The sequence below is a fragment of the Mesoplodon densirostris genome, chromosome 9 (genome assembly GCF_025265405.1).
Source record: "Mesoplodon densirostris isolate mMesDen1 chromosome 9, mMesDen1 primary haplotype, whole genome shotgun sequence".
In the NCBI taxonomy this organism is placed as follows: Eukaryota; Metazoa; Chordata; class Mammalia; order Artiodactyla; family Ziphiidae; genus Mesoplodon; species Mesoplodon densirostris.
Window position 1 is genome coordinate 65,354,489 of NC_082669.1, and position 17,678 is coordinate 65,372,166.

Sequence of the window (17,678 nt, forward strand, 5' to 3'; positions counted from 1 at the left end):
CAACGAAGAGTAGCCCCCGCTCGCTGCAACTAGAGAAAGCCCACGTGCAGCAACGAAGACCCAATGCCGCCAAAAATAAATAAATAAAATAAATAAATTTATTTTTTTCAAAAGGTGATGAGGATGCAGATGTTACAGATTTGGTGCCTGGTTATTTGGAAATGGGAGTGAGAGAAAGTGGTGGGTAGAAAATAATTAACTCCAAGCTTCCTAGGCTAATGAATGGGTAGGTATCATGAAACAACATTATGAATCCAAAAAGGAGAAGCCATTTTGGAGGGGGATGTGAAACAATGGGCCCAGCACTGGATGAATTGAGCCTGTACCGAACATTCATGTACCAACCGGCAGTTAGAAATGAGAATTGGAGAAATCCTGGCATTAGGGGTTGGGAGTCCTCTCCACAGAAGTGAGAGCTAAACTCAAAGAATGGAGTGAATACAGACGGAAAAGCAAAATTCTAGGGACAAAACTTAGGGAGAAGCCTCTATTTGTGTGGCCAAGAGGTAGGAGAAAAACCAGGACAGGACGAGTTTGTGGGTGCAAGGGAGGAAAGGGTTTCAGAAACAGACAGTGGCCAAGGGCATCAAATTTGGTAAGCAAGTAGGGGAACGTCTCAGGGAAGATGCCGTGGTTATCCATGAAGAGAAAACAGAAATGGACAGGGCATTCTTAGGATAGACCAGACCTTAGGATATATGAAGTGTGACTAAAAGAAGTCAGACAATAGGGGGTTTAAGGCCACATAGACGAGAGATGGATGTGGAGTACGGGCCTTGGCGCCAGCTTTGAACAAGGGAGAGAGAGAATGAACAGAACATGGATGAAAAATCCAGATGAGATTGGAGACGGAAAAGAGAGAAGTTGAGACGGGATGCAGAAATCGTCTCCATCTTCTCCGGACAGGAACTGAGAACATCTGCTGATGAGGGGACTGGGAATTCCTTTAGGAACATTAATACAATGGGAAACACTTGAAACGGACTGTGGTAAGTTTAGCAAGGTTTTAACTTGGGATGAAAGGATTATGGGACAGTCCTGAGGGTCCAGCTGAGGTTGGAATGGTTGTGTTTGTGGTGGAACACATTGTGCTGTAAGGCACTTTTCTGTAGCGACTCTCAGCAGCGAGCCTGAGAAGCGAAGCACATCATGTCAGCTTGACCTGAGGCTGAGACTGGAGATAATGAGTGGGCAAGGGCCCTGGGATGAGGGATTAATCTAAATTGGTAAATTCAAAGCTAATATCCAGCAACCAGCCCAAATGTGGAGGTAAGCAAGGAAGGAAGGGCTGAGATCCTAGAGGTCTCTAGGTAAATGTGGTGCCAGGAAGAGGGCACAAGAGGGAGGCAGTACTGGAGACTCTGATCCACAGGGAAATGTCACAGCTGGAGATATTTAAAATAGAGCAGCTCTTGCTTAGGACAAAGTCCAAGAAATGGGTTTCTACAAAGGGGGAAAAAAAAAGGAAATCTAAGACTATTTCTAAATGGTTTCAATATCACTGAATCTCTTTTGACCAATAAGTTTGAAGATTTTGAAAAAATGTAATGCAGCTTTGAAATGGACTTAAAGATGCATAAAAAGAACAATTGCAAATACTTATGGGTAGACATAAGAAAGACTAAAAAATGGCCCAGTATGATTTGAGTCATATAAGCAGCCTGTTTTAACATCCTGATTGCCCTAACTGTGGATGACAAGTAAGTTATACAGGGAGGCCCAGTACCTAAGAAGCGAATCCTATCACCCAGCTCTGCCAAGACTCACCTCTCCTACCATGTGTTTTATGCCAGCAGCACAAGCTAATTCTGTTGGAGCAAGCCAAAATGTCACATAAGGGCTCTTTCCAGCTTCCCAATGTCTCCTGAGAGTACATGAGTCTTGCGGTACACAATGAGCAAGGCAAATCAGGTTAGAGATATTACTAGGAGAATCTGGCAGGCAGCCATCTCGGCTTTGTTTCAACTGATGTCCATAAAAACACAGGCTAAGAAAATGGTAGCACAATGTCTGGTGTTTGAGTTCTGACAGTATGCAACATGTTTATGGCATGCATTAGGCCACAAACTTCAGTCTGGGGCCGGGGCACACAGCAGAACCTCAGGTCTGGTGGACAGAGGGAAATAGGAAAGCATGTCTTGTACTGTAATAAATGATTGCTCTCAGAAGACCACAACAGGTGGTTTCATGAAAAAAAAAATCCACTGCTTTCAGATTTAAAAAAACCAAATGCTTCAGGCTTGTTTGTATAAAATAAATGGAAGGGCAGTACACACTTGGCCAATTACAGCCTGTTTTTATGAGGCCATGATTGACTATAATCTGGCAAAAATAAGTCCAACTGAAATAGCAAGAGTGAGGGTTTGGGGGAATTAGGTGAGGTTTTGGAGTGGGAATGAAAGAAAGAGGAAGAAAGCTTTCATTAAGTAGTTCAGATTCTGGTAGGAGAATTTATTTTAAAAAAGCATCCGGACTAATTTTATTTTCATTCAAAACAAACTCTTATTTAGTATATTTTTCCTTTACGTCTTGAACACATTTATAATGACTTCTTTTAAGTCTTTGTTTCCTGAATCTAACACCTGAGCCATCTCAGGGAGGGTGTCTATTGACTACTTTTTTTTTTTTCACGCCGAAGAGTAAGACTTTCCTAAGCCTTTCATGTCTAGTAATTTTTTATTGTGTATTAGACATCGTGTATCTGATTAATTTCTGTGAAGACTATTGATTTTTGTTCTAGCAGGCAGCTCAGTTTCAGGCTGATCATGTTGAACTTGTGTAGGCCTACATTTATGGTTTATTAAGGCCGATCTGTGGAAAGCCCGAAGTGTTTCCCAAGACCTTCTAACTTGTCAGCACTCACCTCCAAACTGTCTCCTCTGAAAAAGTTATGGAGTCTTGGTTTTAGGAGCTGTTAGGGTATCTCTAGAGCAGGCCACACTCTAGAACAAAGTCCTTATCTCTAATTTGAATCTTTCTGGTACCTCAGTTGGAAGATTAGGGTATTAACAGGTTGTTGCTTCCACGCTGGCTGGGCTAGAATGCAATGCCTACCAGTACTTCTTGACCTCTGGTCTTGCTGTTCCATCCTTACTCCTGTAGCTGCTGCTCTTTGGTAAGACTCACAGTCTTACCCTGAACATGTCCACTCTCAGCCATGGACTCATGAAGGACCTTCACACAGACCTTTGTGGTCCCTTTCTGCATAGATCTCTCATCTCCAGTCTCCCTGTGCTACAGATTCCAGCAGCTTTAGTTGCCCTAACTCTGACCCCTCTCTCTTTGGGTTCTAGCACACTCGACTGCAGTAAGGAAACTGTCCTGTCAGTGAGCCAGATGACCACAGGGCTCACCTCCTAAGTTTCCTTTATCTCAGCGATCATCTGGTACTGCCTATTGTCCAGAGCTTGAAAACCACTGTCTCATCCATCTGTGCAGTTGTTTATGGTGGGGGAATTAGCAATGGCCACTGTTTAGCATACTTTATGCTGCATTCCATGTGAATACTGAATAAAAGTTGTACCCCACTCCATTTTTATCACATAGCCCTCTCAGTGCACATGGGAAGTAGAGGCTCCTGGTGTCTCAGAGAAGTGTCCCTAGAATCAATGATTTATTCACTCTCTCATTCACTCATATGAAAATTCATACTCACTCATTTACTCATCCAATAAACATTTATTGAGAGTCTACTATGTGCCAGATACTGTTCTGGGGGCTGGGGACACAGTCATGGGAGATAGAAAGTATCCCTGCCCTCGTGGAGCTTCTTTCCTGGTAGGAACTGTTCTGGCCCAGCTCCAAAGCAATGCTTCCTCTGCAGCTGTTCCTCTAATTACTGACTTGATAGAGAAAAGGGAGACTTAGCATGAGCAGAATATAAAGAATAAAAAAAAATAATAATAATAAAGGACCTATTACTTATACAACACTTCCTATGTCCCAGGCACTGACTGCTATATGTGCTTTGTCCACACTGATTTAATACCCACTGTTAGGAAGGTATTATTATTATCATTAGAGTTGAGGAAACAGAGGCTGAGACTTGCCGAATTGCTCACATAGCTCATGCATAGCAGAGACAGCACTTAAAACTAAGCAGTCTGACTCCTGCTCGCATGCTCTTCACCACTGCATTGCTCTATTCCTTAGAGAGAGAAGAGAATGACATTGGAGATGGGCGGGAAGAAACAGGGATCATTTCTAAACAAACAAAAAAAGTTTTATTTATTTATTTATTGTTTTTTTAATTTTTTTTATACAGCAGGTTCTTATTACTTATCTATTTTATACATACTAGTGTATATATGTCAATCCCAATCTCCCAATTCACCTCCCCCCCCACTGCTTTCCCCCCTTGGTGTCCATACATTTGTTCTCTACATCTGTGCCTCTATTTCTGCCTTGCAAACCGGTTCATCTGTACCATTTTTCTAGGGTCCACATATATGCGTTAATATACGATATTTGTTTTTCTCTTCCTGACTTACTTCACTCTGTATGACAGTCTCTAGATCCATCCACGTCTCTACAAATGACCCAATTTTGTTCCTTTTTATGGCTGAGTAATATTCCATTGTATATATGTACCACATCTTCTTTATCCATTCGTCTGTCGATGGGCATTTAGGTTGCTTCCATGACCTGGCCATTGTAAACAGTGCTGCAATGAACACTGGGGTGCACGTGTCTTTTTGAATTACGGTTTTCTCAGGGTATATGCCCAGTAGTGGGATTGCTGGGTCATATGGTAATTCTATTTTTAGTTTTTTAAGGAACCTCCATACTGTTCTCCATAGTGGCTGTATCAATTTACATTCCCACCAACAGTGCAAGAGGGTTCCCTTTTCTCCACAACCTCTCCAGCATTTGTTGTTTGTAGATTTTCTGATGATCCCCATTCTAACCAGTGTGAAGTGATACCTCATTGTAGTTTTGATTTGCATTTCTCTAATAATTAGTGATGTTGAGCTGCTTTTCATGTGTCTCTTGGCCATCTGTATGTCTAAAAAGCTTTATTTTTAATAGAAGCCACCTAGGTGTCTGGTCAGGTTGAGAGAAGCAAATGGATCACTATTCAAACAGGCACAGAGTAGAAGTTGATGGAGTTGGCACATAGGGCAGAATTTTGTCCTTGTTCTTCCCAGTTGAACATGAGGGAAATGGTAGTGTTCTGCGTTTTGAATCAGAAAAAGACGAGCAGGCTGTCCTGAATAAAAGGCTTCATGGTTCCTTGGGGAAGTTGAGGATGTAAGTCGAAGTGATTGAATTCTAGCAACCCCCAACTAGCAGAACTAGTCCCATCAGATGCTTCAAGAAAAAGTGCTCTGGGGTCAGGTACATATGAAAATTATACTATCTCTCTTGGAGACTTAAAATGCATATCAGCATAGGAGAGCATCTGATTAAATCCTGTGGTAAAGAAACCCATGTTATTTAACTCCAGATTTCCTCAAATCAATTGACCACAGAACTGTTTTGGGAATAAATGAGTTGTGTGTGTGTGTGTGTGTGTGGGAGAGAGGGAGAGAGGGAGAGAGGGAGAGAGGGAGAGAGGGAGAGAGGGAGAGAGGGAGAGAGGGAGAGAGGGAGAGAGGGAGAGAGGGAGAGAGGGAGAGAGGGAGAGAGGGAGAGAGGGAGAGAGGGAGAGAGGGAGAGAGGGAGAGAGGGAGAGAGGGAGAGGAGAGCAGGCAAACACCCACTGGAATTACTATTCTAGGGACTAGAATTTGCTGTTTAATAGCAAATACTAAGCTAAACAAAAATTCATTTTTAGAGGAGGTCATACCTAATTACTATTATGCCAAGGTGGTGCAGGGAGTCTTACAAAGAGAATTCTAGTAGAGCTGTAGTTTAGGAATGAGAGAATATTACATGTTTATTAGGTAGTAAATGACAAGAATTGAGTGCAAGAAGGTACCCATTTGTGCCTAGTCATGATATTCCTTTATAGTTTACACCAAAATTATATACACATTTAAAAAATTAAAAGTTAACTTGGAAAATTCAATTATTTTAATACAAACATATTTTGTAGAGAAAATAGTGTAATTAACAGCTATAGCCATGTCTGTTATCATGTCTTTAAGTTATCCCAATTACCCATTTCTGGGGAGTCACAAGTTATTAATAAGCTATCTTGTCACCTCGAGGCAGCTACCTGAACTATATAACAATAACTTGAAGGAAATACCCAGATGCAGCCCAGCGCTTCTCATCAACCTTTCTAAGGAGATGCCTGACTTCACCCCACAGCGCACCTATCACCTGCCTACCGGTGAGAGGTGGTGGTGGACAGTTTCCTGTGCCTTCACAGGGCTCTGCCCTTTCTTTCCTCCCAATCTAAGATGCTAAGGCATCCTTCCCCACTCTAGCTGAAGCCTGCTATACTAGGTTGTGCCCTGCACGCTCAAGCCAATTTTCTTGCAGCAATACGTCACTTAGGAGCTCCTGGTCACCTTTCTCATAGCATTTTTTAGCTTCTGCTGTCTCCTACTGTTTAATTTTATTAGGTTGTTACCCTCCAATTATCTACAGCACGGTAATTACTCTCATCTTTATGTCTTTCTGCATCCCCTCTGCCCAGCTGTCCTACCCGATTTTTTCATCATTAGTTTTCCACATTCTCCTCTTACTTTTCTAAGCTAGTACTTTACTCTCTGATATCCCAACAAGGCAGCCTGTAGAGCGATTAGCAACACAGGTTCTGGAGCCTAACTGTGCAGGTCTGAACCCAATACTCCACTTCCTACCAGCTGGGGACCTAGGGCAAGTTACTTAACTTCTCTGAGTCTCAACTTCTGAACCTGTAAAATGAAGATAATCACAGTACTTCTTTTATGTGGTCACTGTGAAGATTAAATGAAATAAGTAATGTGAAAAATGCTTAGCATAGAGCTCAAGACATAAAAAGTGTTACGTTTGCTCTTTCTAGTATTATTTCTTCTATATTGTCTCCTCTATCCAAAATCTAGCTTTTCTTCTTGCCCTTTATACCTTTTTGCCAGGTGTATAAATATTATACAAACTAAGCAATTAAATTTCCTATTACATGAACTTGTCATTGTTTGTAACGTCACAAAATTAACAGAACTTCCTATCCTTAAAATCCATATCTATATTTTTTCCCCCGGAACTACTCCTTCAACCCTCACTAATTCATTCAATCTCCCTCTTTCTCATTAAACTATTTTTATTTTAAAATTTGCTCAGGTGTTGTAACAGATGCGCTTTTAAAGGAATTAAAGGTTGTTCAACACATTATGTCAAGAGAGTAAAACAATTTAAAATAGGTATAAACAAAGGCTCTCCGATTTCCACTCAGTTCTTTTTTTTTTTTAATCCAAAAAGCTAGCTCCATTTTTTTTTTTTTTTTTTTGTGATACACGGGCCTCTCACTGTTGTGGCCTCTCCTGTTGCGGAGCACAGGCTCTGAACGCGCAGGCTCAGCGGCCATGGCTCACGGGCCCAGCGGCTCCGCGGCATGTGGGATCTTCCCGGACTGGGGCACGAACCCGTGTGTCCCCTGCATCGGCAGGCGGACTCTTAACCACTGCGCCACCAGGGAAGCCCAGCTAGCTCCATTTTAAGAACCCTAACTCTGCAATTTCAGTCAGTGTTATTGCCAAAGAAAGTTTCAACTCAATTTTGAGGTGCCCAGAAGAACATCAGAGTTGCATAAACAGATATATGAGCAGAAAAATATTACTTCTTTTCCTGTCTTCACTGCTCAGCAAAGTTAAGATTTTATTTCCCCCTGAGGTTTAAGGGGAAAAAAAAAACTTATTTGTTCAACTTTTTTTTTTTGAATAGTACCCTTTTCTGCAGTATTCAGGATATTGCCATCAAGCTGACTTTCCTTCTCATTACCTAACCTTTATTACTCTCTCCTTGCATCTTTACTGGCTTCATGTGAATTTCAATATGTTTCCCTTCTGGATCAAAGGCCCTTAAGACTCCTTTTTATCCCAATTTTTTTTCTTTTCTTTTTTAATTGAAGTATAGTTGATTCACAAAGTTGTGTTAGTTTCAGGTGTACAGCAAAGTGATTTAGTTATACATATATATATGTTCTTTTTCAGATTCTTTTCCATTATAGGTTATTACAAGATATTGAATATAGTTCCCTATGCTATACAGTAGGACCTTGTTGTTTATCTATTATATTTTATGTATAATAGTGTGTATATGTTAATCCCAAACTCCTAATTTATCCCTTCCCCCTCTTTCCCCTTTGGTAACTATAAGTTTGTTTTCTATGTCTGTGAGTCTATTTCTGTTTTATAAATAAGTTCACTTGTATCATTTTTAAAAGAAGCTACATATAAGCGATATTATATGATATGTTTCTTTGTCTGACTTATTTCACTTAATATGATAATCTCTAGGTTCATCCATGTTGCTGGCATTATTTTATTTTTTACGGCTAATATTCTGAGTAGTAACTGAGGGACATTTAGGTTGCTTCCATGTCTTGGCTATTATAAATAGTGCTGCTCTGAGCATTGGGGTGCATGTACCTTTTTGAATTAGAGTTTGAATAAGAGTTTTCTCCAGATATATGCCCAGGAGTGGGATTGCTGGATCATGTGGTAACCCTATTTTTAGTTTTTAGGGAACCTCCATACTGTTGTACATAGTGGGTGCATCAATTTACATTCCCACCAACAGGGTATGAGGGTTCCCTTTTCTCCACACCCTCTCCAGCATTTATTATTTATAGACTTTTCAATGATGGCCACTCTGACCGGTGTGATACCTCATTGTAGTTTTGATTTGCATTTCTCTAATAATTAGCGATACTGAGCATCTTTTCATGTGCCTGTTAGCCATCTGTATGTCTTCTTTGGAGAAATGTTTATTTAGATCTTCTGCCCATTTTTTGATTGTGTTGTTTGGTTTTTTGATATTAAGCTGTATGAACTGTTTGTATATTTTGGAAATTAATCCCTTGTTGGTCGCATCGTTTGCAAATATTTTCTCCCATTCCGTAGGTTGTCTTTTCATTTTGTTTGTGGTTTCCTTTGCTGTACAAAAGCTTTTAAGTTTAATTGGGTCCCATTTTTTGTTTGTTTGTTTGTTTGTTTTTGCGGTACGCGGGTCTCTCACTGTTGTGGCCTCTCCCGTTGCTGAGCACAGGTTCCAGACGTGCAGGCTCAGCGGCCATGGGTCACGGGCCTAGCCGCTCCGTGGCATGTGTGATCCTCCCGGACTGGGGCACGAACCCGTGTCCCCTGCATCGGCAGGCAGACTCTCAACCACTGCGCCACCAGGGAAGCCCGCCCATTTGTTTATTTTTGTTTTCATTTCTATTACTCTAGGAGACGGGTCCAAAAAAATATTTTTGCAATTTATGTTAAAGAGTGTTCTGCCTATGTTTTCCTCTAGGAGTTTTAGTGTATCCAGTCCCCTTAAGGCTCCTTTTAGCATTTTTTTTCCCTATGGCCAGACTTGGCTTCCTCCTTGCAGCTCTCCATTGCTCAGCTCTCTTTTCCATCTACCAGGTGTTTATTTATCACCTACACACCAATATCTAGAGTGTCTACCATGTGTTCAGTCCTGTTATGTATGCAGCACTGACCACAGAGGGATCCCGAGTGAGAAGTGTTGTTAGTAACCTGGGCAACCTTCCATACACAGTCCTTCTCTTGACTTAAAGATCACGAATAAACGTCTCAATCCCCTACATACGTCTGCTTCTCTACCAGCTAGGACATGATATGGCGAATTCTTTATTGTCTCAGACCTCTAAATACAATGACATGTTCAGTTCAAGACACATCTTCTCCAGATCTAACTTCCAGCTTACAGCAAATAAAGGGTACACAGGAACCTGCCAAATGGCCTCTTGGAGAAAACCTAAAGGAAACCCAGAAGGTGGAAGTATTCTGTGGGACGCTGGCCCATCTCTTCAACAAGTCACTGTGCCAGATTAAAAGAAACTTGGGGGGCAAAACATCCAGGTGCAATATCATGTTCTGGATTGGACACTGGGTTAGACAAACAGCAATAATGGACTTGTTTAGATCACCTGGGGAAACCTGCATATGATAAGGGTATTAGATTAGATGCAAATGTACTGAAAACGTAGAGATTAGTGACAAAACTGAGCAGGCTGCAAGAGTATGTACAGCTTTTGGTTAAAAATTATATTGTGTTTTGTACGTATGTATGTATGTATGTATTTATTAATTAATTATTGAAGTACAGTTGCTATTATATAGTATTTTTTAAAAGTGATCTGAAAAATGTGTGTTAAGGTGTTACCAGTAGTGATATCTAGGTGGCACGAATGTGATGTTTTAATAAAAAAAATTTTTTTTGATTATATTTTCTAATTTTCTGCAATATACGGCTATAATAATAAAAGGTTGTTTTTTTAAATGCTCATTTTCTCCCAGAAGACTCATCTCAGAAAGTCCACACCCACTGATTACACCCTGACTCTCTAGGGTTGAAGCACATCCTACTGCACAGTTTATACTAAACTATCATACTTGATTCAAGTTCTCTGGTGGGTTTTTTGTCTGTGGCCCTTGTCCCTATACTTCGACTTCACTAGAGTCCCAAATAACACCTGGCAGAATATTTCTTTCTTTAGTGAGTGTAATGCCTGTGTAATTAGTAGATCCCTGTTGCCAACACGGCTGACAATACACACAGGAAGAATGAATGTGAAAATCTCACAGACTCTCATTAGAACAAGGCTTAGTAATACACGCGTTTGTATATACATAGGTAACATATTTTACCAAAAATACAATAGCCACACTATTAAAAAGTCCTATTCAATACCATAATTGACCTATAAGACTATTTATCTTATTCCTCAATGTTACTAGGCTAATTCACATACATCTTTTTCACATAATTCTAATGTATACTTAAAGACTTTTCAAAACCTGTGCTAAATTCGGGAAACAACACAGGTTTTGTGAGAAATCCAGATAAGCACATACATCTTTATTTGTATTTGATGTGATTTTGAAGGTGTTCTACTTAAAACAGCCCCAGAATTATGGTTAATGAAAAACTGTAGATATTTTATCTCGCTTCCAGGAAAGGCTGATAAGTAGGAAACCCAAAGAAGATATGCAAATAGATGTTTATATTAATGAATCCTTTAAAAAACATGCTTCATAAAAGAACTTGAAGCTGAGCACAGTGACTCCAATTCAAAGCCTTCTCTAGACAAGAGTTAAGTAAATTTTCTGAAAAGGCATTAAAATAAAACAGTACAGATAATTCATTCCCAGCTTTCCACCTCAGAGCCTGAACCTCAGCTCTGGTACCAAGAAACCAGAAACACTCTTCGCCTCATATAAAAAGGAGACAGTCAATAGAAATTCAAGCACTGAATTACGAGCAGAGAATTTTTCATTCCATTAAAAACTAGTTTCGCTTTTCCTTTGTCTTTTTCTCTTGGGGGGGTGGGTGTTTTCCTAACATCAGTTGATTTCAGGTTCTCTTCAAAAATCCCTGTCTCCTTAATTATTTAAGTTGGATGAAACAACAAGTCCTCTTTTAGACCCGTGCTCACATGTTCAGTTTCAGGAAAAACTGGTGTAACTCAACACAAATGGGTCAGTTGAGAATGTTTTTACTAAAAGGTGAACTGCTACTAAGTAACTTTGATATTATATTATTTCAGTTTGTTATATCCTGATATATTCTGATATTCCAACAATGTTCTGAATTCATAAAGCACCTCTTCACCCCAGGGTTTAAAAGTTTCACTCAAACATAAATCCATTAATCTCCAAACTGCCCTATGAAGTCAAAAGAGTATATTCTAACTCTGCATGCAAACTACTTCCAGAATGAGCTTATAAATCAGTCATGTTTCGGCCATACGAACAGAGAACTACAACCTGCCTCTCCCCATCAGAGAAACAAAAAAATTCCATATAGAAGTTGATTTTAAATAATCTCCTGTAAATAACTGAAGACTGAAAACATTTTTCCTACCCCGTTAAAAAGATACATTTAAAAAATAAACATGTGGCAGACATGAGGTTGCTATAAATTCTGAAAATGGCTTACCTATTAATGTAACTGAGGGCAACATAGGTTGGCTGCTGTAATTCTTGTTTTTCTAAAACACGTGGATCCGTATCTGAAATAAAAACACAATTATGATTTTTCAGCTTTCACATCAGAATATATGTGGCTACCTAACCTAAAGTAACAGAGGCTAAATGGAGAAAAAGATTAATTTAGTAGACCGCTTTTTAAAGAAAACTCAGTCAGCAAAGCACAATCATTTGTTCATTCATTCATAAATAACAAGATATTGCATTACTTTTCAAGAGAATTCCAAACATCAACAGTGATAAAATGTCCATCTGTCACACAAACTCTTACACAATCCCTCTCATAAATATTGGTTTTCACTGCTCACAGTTACAATGTTGGCATGGTTTTTGGTGGTTAATCGGCCTAAGAAAGAAAGGCTCTATTAATTATGCTCACTTCAATGCTGGAACAAATTAGTTGCCATTGGAAAGCTCCATCAATCTGAAAATCTACTGAGTATTGTTCTTATTCACTGCATACTTTTCTGGGTTTGGATTCACATTCTAGAGGGCAACTCTTCTCCTTCTTAACTGTATGTTTATTATAACTTTTCTAGACTCTCAATCAGAAATTCTCATGCTGGTTCAGAAACCACAAACACCACATTCATCAGAGGGTTTTTTCCCCCTTGAAGAGAGAGAATTCAACACCAGAGCAAACTTCCCTAACAGTGCTTCTCCAACACAGCGCCAAAAATGCACTTTTAACAACTAGAAATATATTCAAACTTCTCATGTAGAGAAATGATTGTGCTAAGTAAATGCAAAAACAATGTTTCTATAGTAAGACTATAAAGAAATGTGAACACATTTTTGTTTTCTTAGAAAAAGGTTCAGACATTTCACACAGATTTCATTACAACCTCGTTTAAAACCATCTCATTATTAGAACTCTTCCAGCTGCACTTGGCAATAACACCTTCTTTGATGTAATGACAGATATTGTTTCAAGCACCTTGGTACAGGAAGTGTTTACTGCCCATGGTGGATGTAAGAGACACATGCTAACTCCAATATGCGTTAACAGGTGATGGGGGTAGGGGGTGCAGACACAGTGGCATAGAGCACAGGTGGCAAAAATGACAGCATCAAAATCAATTTACAGGGCCTCCCTGGTGGCGCAGTGGTTGGGAGTCCGCCTGCCGATGCAGGGGATACGGGTTCGTGCCCCGGTCTGGGAGGATCCCATATGCCGCGGAGCGGCTGGGCCCGTGAGCCATGGCCGCTGGGCCTGCGCGTCCGGAGCCTGTGCTCCGCAGCGGGAGAGGCCACAACAGTGAGAGGCCCACATACCGCAAAAAGAAAAAAAAAAAAAAAAAAAATCAATTTACAATGCTTTCCACGCCCAGACTAAAACTGGACAGTAGTGGCGATTTTTTTATTGGTGTTATAGTTAAGAATCTCATGTTCACTTTATTATTTTTCCTATGCCAAGAATTTCAGGGACACACTATTCAGAAATCCTGCTTCCTGGGTCGTTGCCATCGCAAGCCATGAAAGCCAAATTCTGAAACAAGAGACAAAGGTTCTCTGAACGGCTCCATCAAATTGGGTCTCGAGGTTTCGGCAGCGTAAGTGAGAACAGATCAGTAACTCAGCATTTCCTCTGCCTCCTATGATGATTACATATGCACCTGAGGCTGTTTGTATTGATAGATGCCTGGCCTACGGAAACACTGTTTTCTTTGTTCCACCATCTTCCATAACCTAGGCTAGATTTATGCTCACAAACCCTCAAATTATGAGTGGTGAAATGGACTTCAGAAGCTTCCAAATGCCTTTCCATAACAACAACAAAACCATCTGGGAGCACCTCAGGCAGGATTCTCCTGTTTTTCTAGAATGCAGACCCCGGTAACCGACAAGAAAGTAGAACTTCCAGACACATGTCCACCAGGCCTGAGACATCTCTTTCAGATTAAATGTTTATTTGGGCAACCTTTAGAGCACCCATGAAAGCTTCGTGTTCTCAAAACGAAATTAGGTACTTTGTGCCCACAAATCAGGAGAAGCCTGCACAAGTGCTACCAGAGGAAAAGCATCAGGGGCTGGTTGTGAATAGACATCAGCTCCATCACCCGCTTCCTGGCTGACTGGCGTGCAATGATCATGACTCACCATTTTATGGATTTAATTACACTGTGGAGCACTTTGCATTCAGTAAAAGTATAATAGCCGCCTTCATTATTTCTCCCTCCCTGACCAAAAAGTAACTGTCTGATGCTAAAAACTCTCTACAGGAGAGGACTGGAGTGACAAGGGCCTCAGGTGTTCACAGCAGGACGATGACGTCCTCCTCATGAAGATGGAATGTCATTAGCAGAATGAAATGGAGAGAGTAACACTGTCCATTGGAAATTACCGACTACAACAAGAACTTCTTTAAGCCACGTGCCACACCACCGAGACAGTTTTTGCACAAGTCGCTACAATAAGAAATGTGATATGAAGTGCAGTGGCCATAGTGCACAATCTCCCAGATACTTCTCTGGCTTGTTTATGGCACTGATCAAAAGGTGAACCTGGCACGTTGGCTACCGTTGCCCAGAGATAAAATCCATCTCAGTAAATGGTCTGTGGGATAGAAACACTTGAATTTTTCATGGCCACACGATGTTCCTTAAACTGGCAACTGGCAAGAAAGTAAAGCATCCCATACTGCGGCTACCTACAGCCCCATACAGCAACGCTCTACCACTCTTATATCACAAGGAAGGGACAGGAAGATGAACCCAAAATTTCTCAGCAGGGCAGGGCACAGCCAAAAAACCCCACTAAGAGTTGACTGTTTTCTGTCTCATATCACCCCTTGCACACTCACAGATTTCAAGCTGACTGAAGATAAAGGAATTCAAATATGAAAATGTATTTTAAGATACCCAAGCAATAAAAACCTATCAACTTCAAAGTTTCTAAAACATAGCACCCTCCACAGTAGACAGCAATGTGCTTCTTCTACCATTCTTAGTTCAGGGTAATAGCTTGAACACACAGTTCTACAGTAAGGACGAGACACAAAGTGGAAGCTTGCTGTAGCTCACCTACTGCCCTGTGGTTTTATAGAGTCAATTAAATGGCAAAAGCCTCAATGTCGTAGCACCATTTCCCATGACTTCTCAAGTAGTTAAGAGAAAAGCCAGGCAAACGGCAGAAATAAGGAAAGGACAGTCTTCAGACCCTTCTGGATAGGAACTAGAGTTAAACATGATGAAAGGAGGGCAAACAGCACACCTTGTTCATTCAGGGAGGCCTGTGTTCATCAGCTCTGCTGTCTCTGGTGTTGGGAACCAATGTCCACCAAGTGCCTGGATTTGGGACCTATGTTGAGTCTTTTGTAGCGCTATCTTCAAGCTTCCAGGAAAACTCTATCAAGGTTGTTTGCTGGGTTAACAGAAGCTAACTGAGGAGCTCATGGGCTTTGGCAGTGCTTCAGCTACATTGCTGGGATTTATATGCCTGTATTTATTTCCAATTTAAGAATGTCAGAAACCAGCCATACTACCTCTCAACAAGACTAACGAGGCCTCTATCAGCAGTGAGCTATTTGCAGGCTGGGAGGCAGCAGTGAGGGGGAGACAGGATATCACGCCGCCCCTGCCCAAGAAGGCCGTCTTCAAATTCTATATCCTCCAAAGGCTGGGCTCTTTGCTCCGTGTGGAGGGCAACAGTGGGAGGCCTGAGATGACGTGAGTGGGAAGGCAGCCCCGGAAGATCCTGGAGAGGCAAAGGCCCACCCAGCCAGATGAGGGATACTGAAGGTCTGGGACGGAAACACCACTTCTCTGTGGACTCACTTGGTAATAATTAATGGGCACAGTCTGTTCTCAGTCTTCCCCCCAACAGCTGAACTCACAAAATCACAGAGTTTTAGTTTATTCAGCAGAGCCTTCCACAATATTCCTGGCTGAGCACGTGCATCCCTCCTCCTTTCTCTGCATCACCTCATCCCCAGCACTGTCCCTGCACTTGTGTCACCATAGAGGCAGAAGCTGGGCACATCCTTTCCCCTTCCCACATTTCTCAGAGATGAACCATCTCAATTTCTTTCCTCTCTCCAGCACTCAGCTCAGGGGCAGGCATGTAGGAGACGCATCATCATTATTAAATGGATACACTAATTTTATGATGAGAAAATGGAAGATTTTGGGTCAAAAATGGCAGATTGATCAAAGGCGTTTTTCTCCTTCACCATCCAAGGCCCCACTAAAGGAAGAAATAAAGGAATTAAAACTTCTCCAGGGATAGAAAAAAAAGGGGAAACATCAGCAGACAAGGGGTTTGCACCAGTGTTTTGGAAGATGGAAAACTCATACAGGAGTGACAAGTGACTCAGAGAGTAGAGGAAGCTATAGTCTCAAGTGCCTGCAGCAGGGGAGATGCATGGGCCAGGAGGGGAACCCAGTGGGTTCCCCTCCTGGCCCATGCTTCTAGCCCCGAGAGGCCCTGGACTTGGAGGTGCCAGGTGTTGCAAAAGGCAAGGAAGGGAAGGTTCAGGGCTGAAAACAGGAGAATTGTTTAAAAGGTTGATTATCTAGAGACACTGAACCAGGAAACCAAGCACAGCGGAGATAGAGGGGGAGTGGGGAGAACACAGGGCTGAAAGCAAGGGGATTAAAGTGGAAATATACCTACTTCACTGGTCCCAAGAACACTGGCGGGAGGATTCCTCTCTGATTAAGCTAAGTGGGTGCAGAGACGAGATCACCAGATGCCGACATCTGGCAATTCCTTGATTAAGTGATTTCCCTACAGATAAGTCTATGGTCAACGAGCTCCATCCATGCCTCTATTCAGAGCCTCCCATCAGGTTTTTATTGCCTCAGTGTCTTAAATAGGAGCCAAGAACAGTCAAGGAGTGATCATTAGACATTTGAGGGAAAGTCTTGAACGTGAATGGAAGATATACCAAAACAAATAAATGGTGGGAGACAGGAGCAAAGGAACAGACAAACTGAGGCTTGGAAAGTTAAGTGACATGCCTATTTACACAAACCCAGTTAACAGCAGGGCTAGGACCAGAAGCCCTGAGTCCTGAGTCCCATTAGGCCAGCATTTTGACCATTTAATGCTCATCCTCTGAAGTCAACTCATTGCTACCAACCAGTTGCAACACTGGCCTCCATACAATCTTTATAGCTTTCTTAAAAGCCCAGCAAAGTTCTGTTGCAACTTTCACTCCACTTTTAGGACTGAGTTTTGATGAACCGACAACTTTTAATTCACAGTTAGTTTACTTCAGCTGCTGAAATAAATATTTCTTGCTGGCAATGGTCCTTTCAAAAATAAAAATAAAAAATCCTACAATTGCACATAACTGGCCTTTGAATGGATCAACTTTTCCTTCGTTTATAGACACGTCATTTGAAACTTTTCCCAAGCCATAATTTCCATTACAGGGCAGTCAGTGCAAATTACAGTGAGATTCTTGCCTTTCCAAATTCAATGTGAAATCCAGATGCAGTTAAGTGTTGCTGTAAACTTTATGAGTTAAATATCTAAAAGTCGGGGACATTGTGCAGTACAATAACGCCATCTATTAGAAAAGCATTTATGTTCCCATTTGCAGCCTGAGTTTTCCTCCACAAGTGAATGAATAAACGTTAT

The 17,678-nt window shown here is 41.2% G+C and overlaps 1 protein-coding gene across 3 annotated transcripts in view; it reads right to left on the reverse strand.

Moving 5' to 3' along the window:
• JAZF1 (JAZF zinc finger 1) overlaps positions 1 to 17,678 on the reverse strand; it is a 350,707-nt gene that overhangs the window by 142,116 nt on the left and 190,913 nt on the right. For all 3 annotated transcript variants that reach the window (XM_060107773.1, XM_060107772.1, XM_060107771.1), the window contains exon 2: positions 12,043 to 12,115. In XM_060107773.1, coding sequence (XP_059963756.1) covers positions 12,043 to 12,115 — 73 coding nt within the window. The remainder of the gene's footprint in view (positions 1 to 12,042; positions 12,116 to 17,678) is intronic.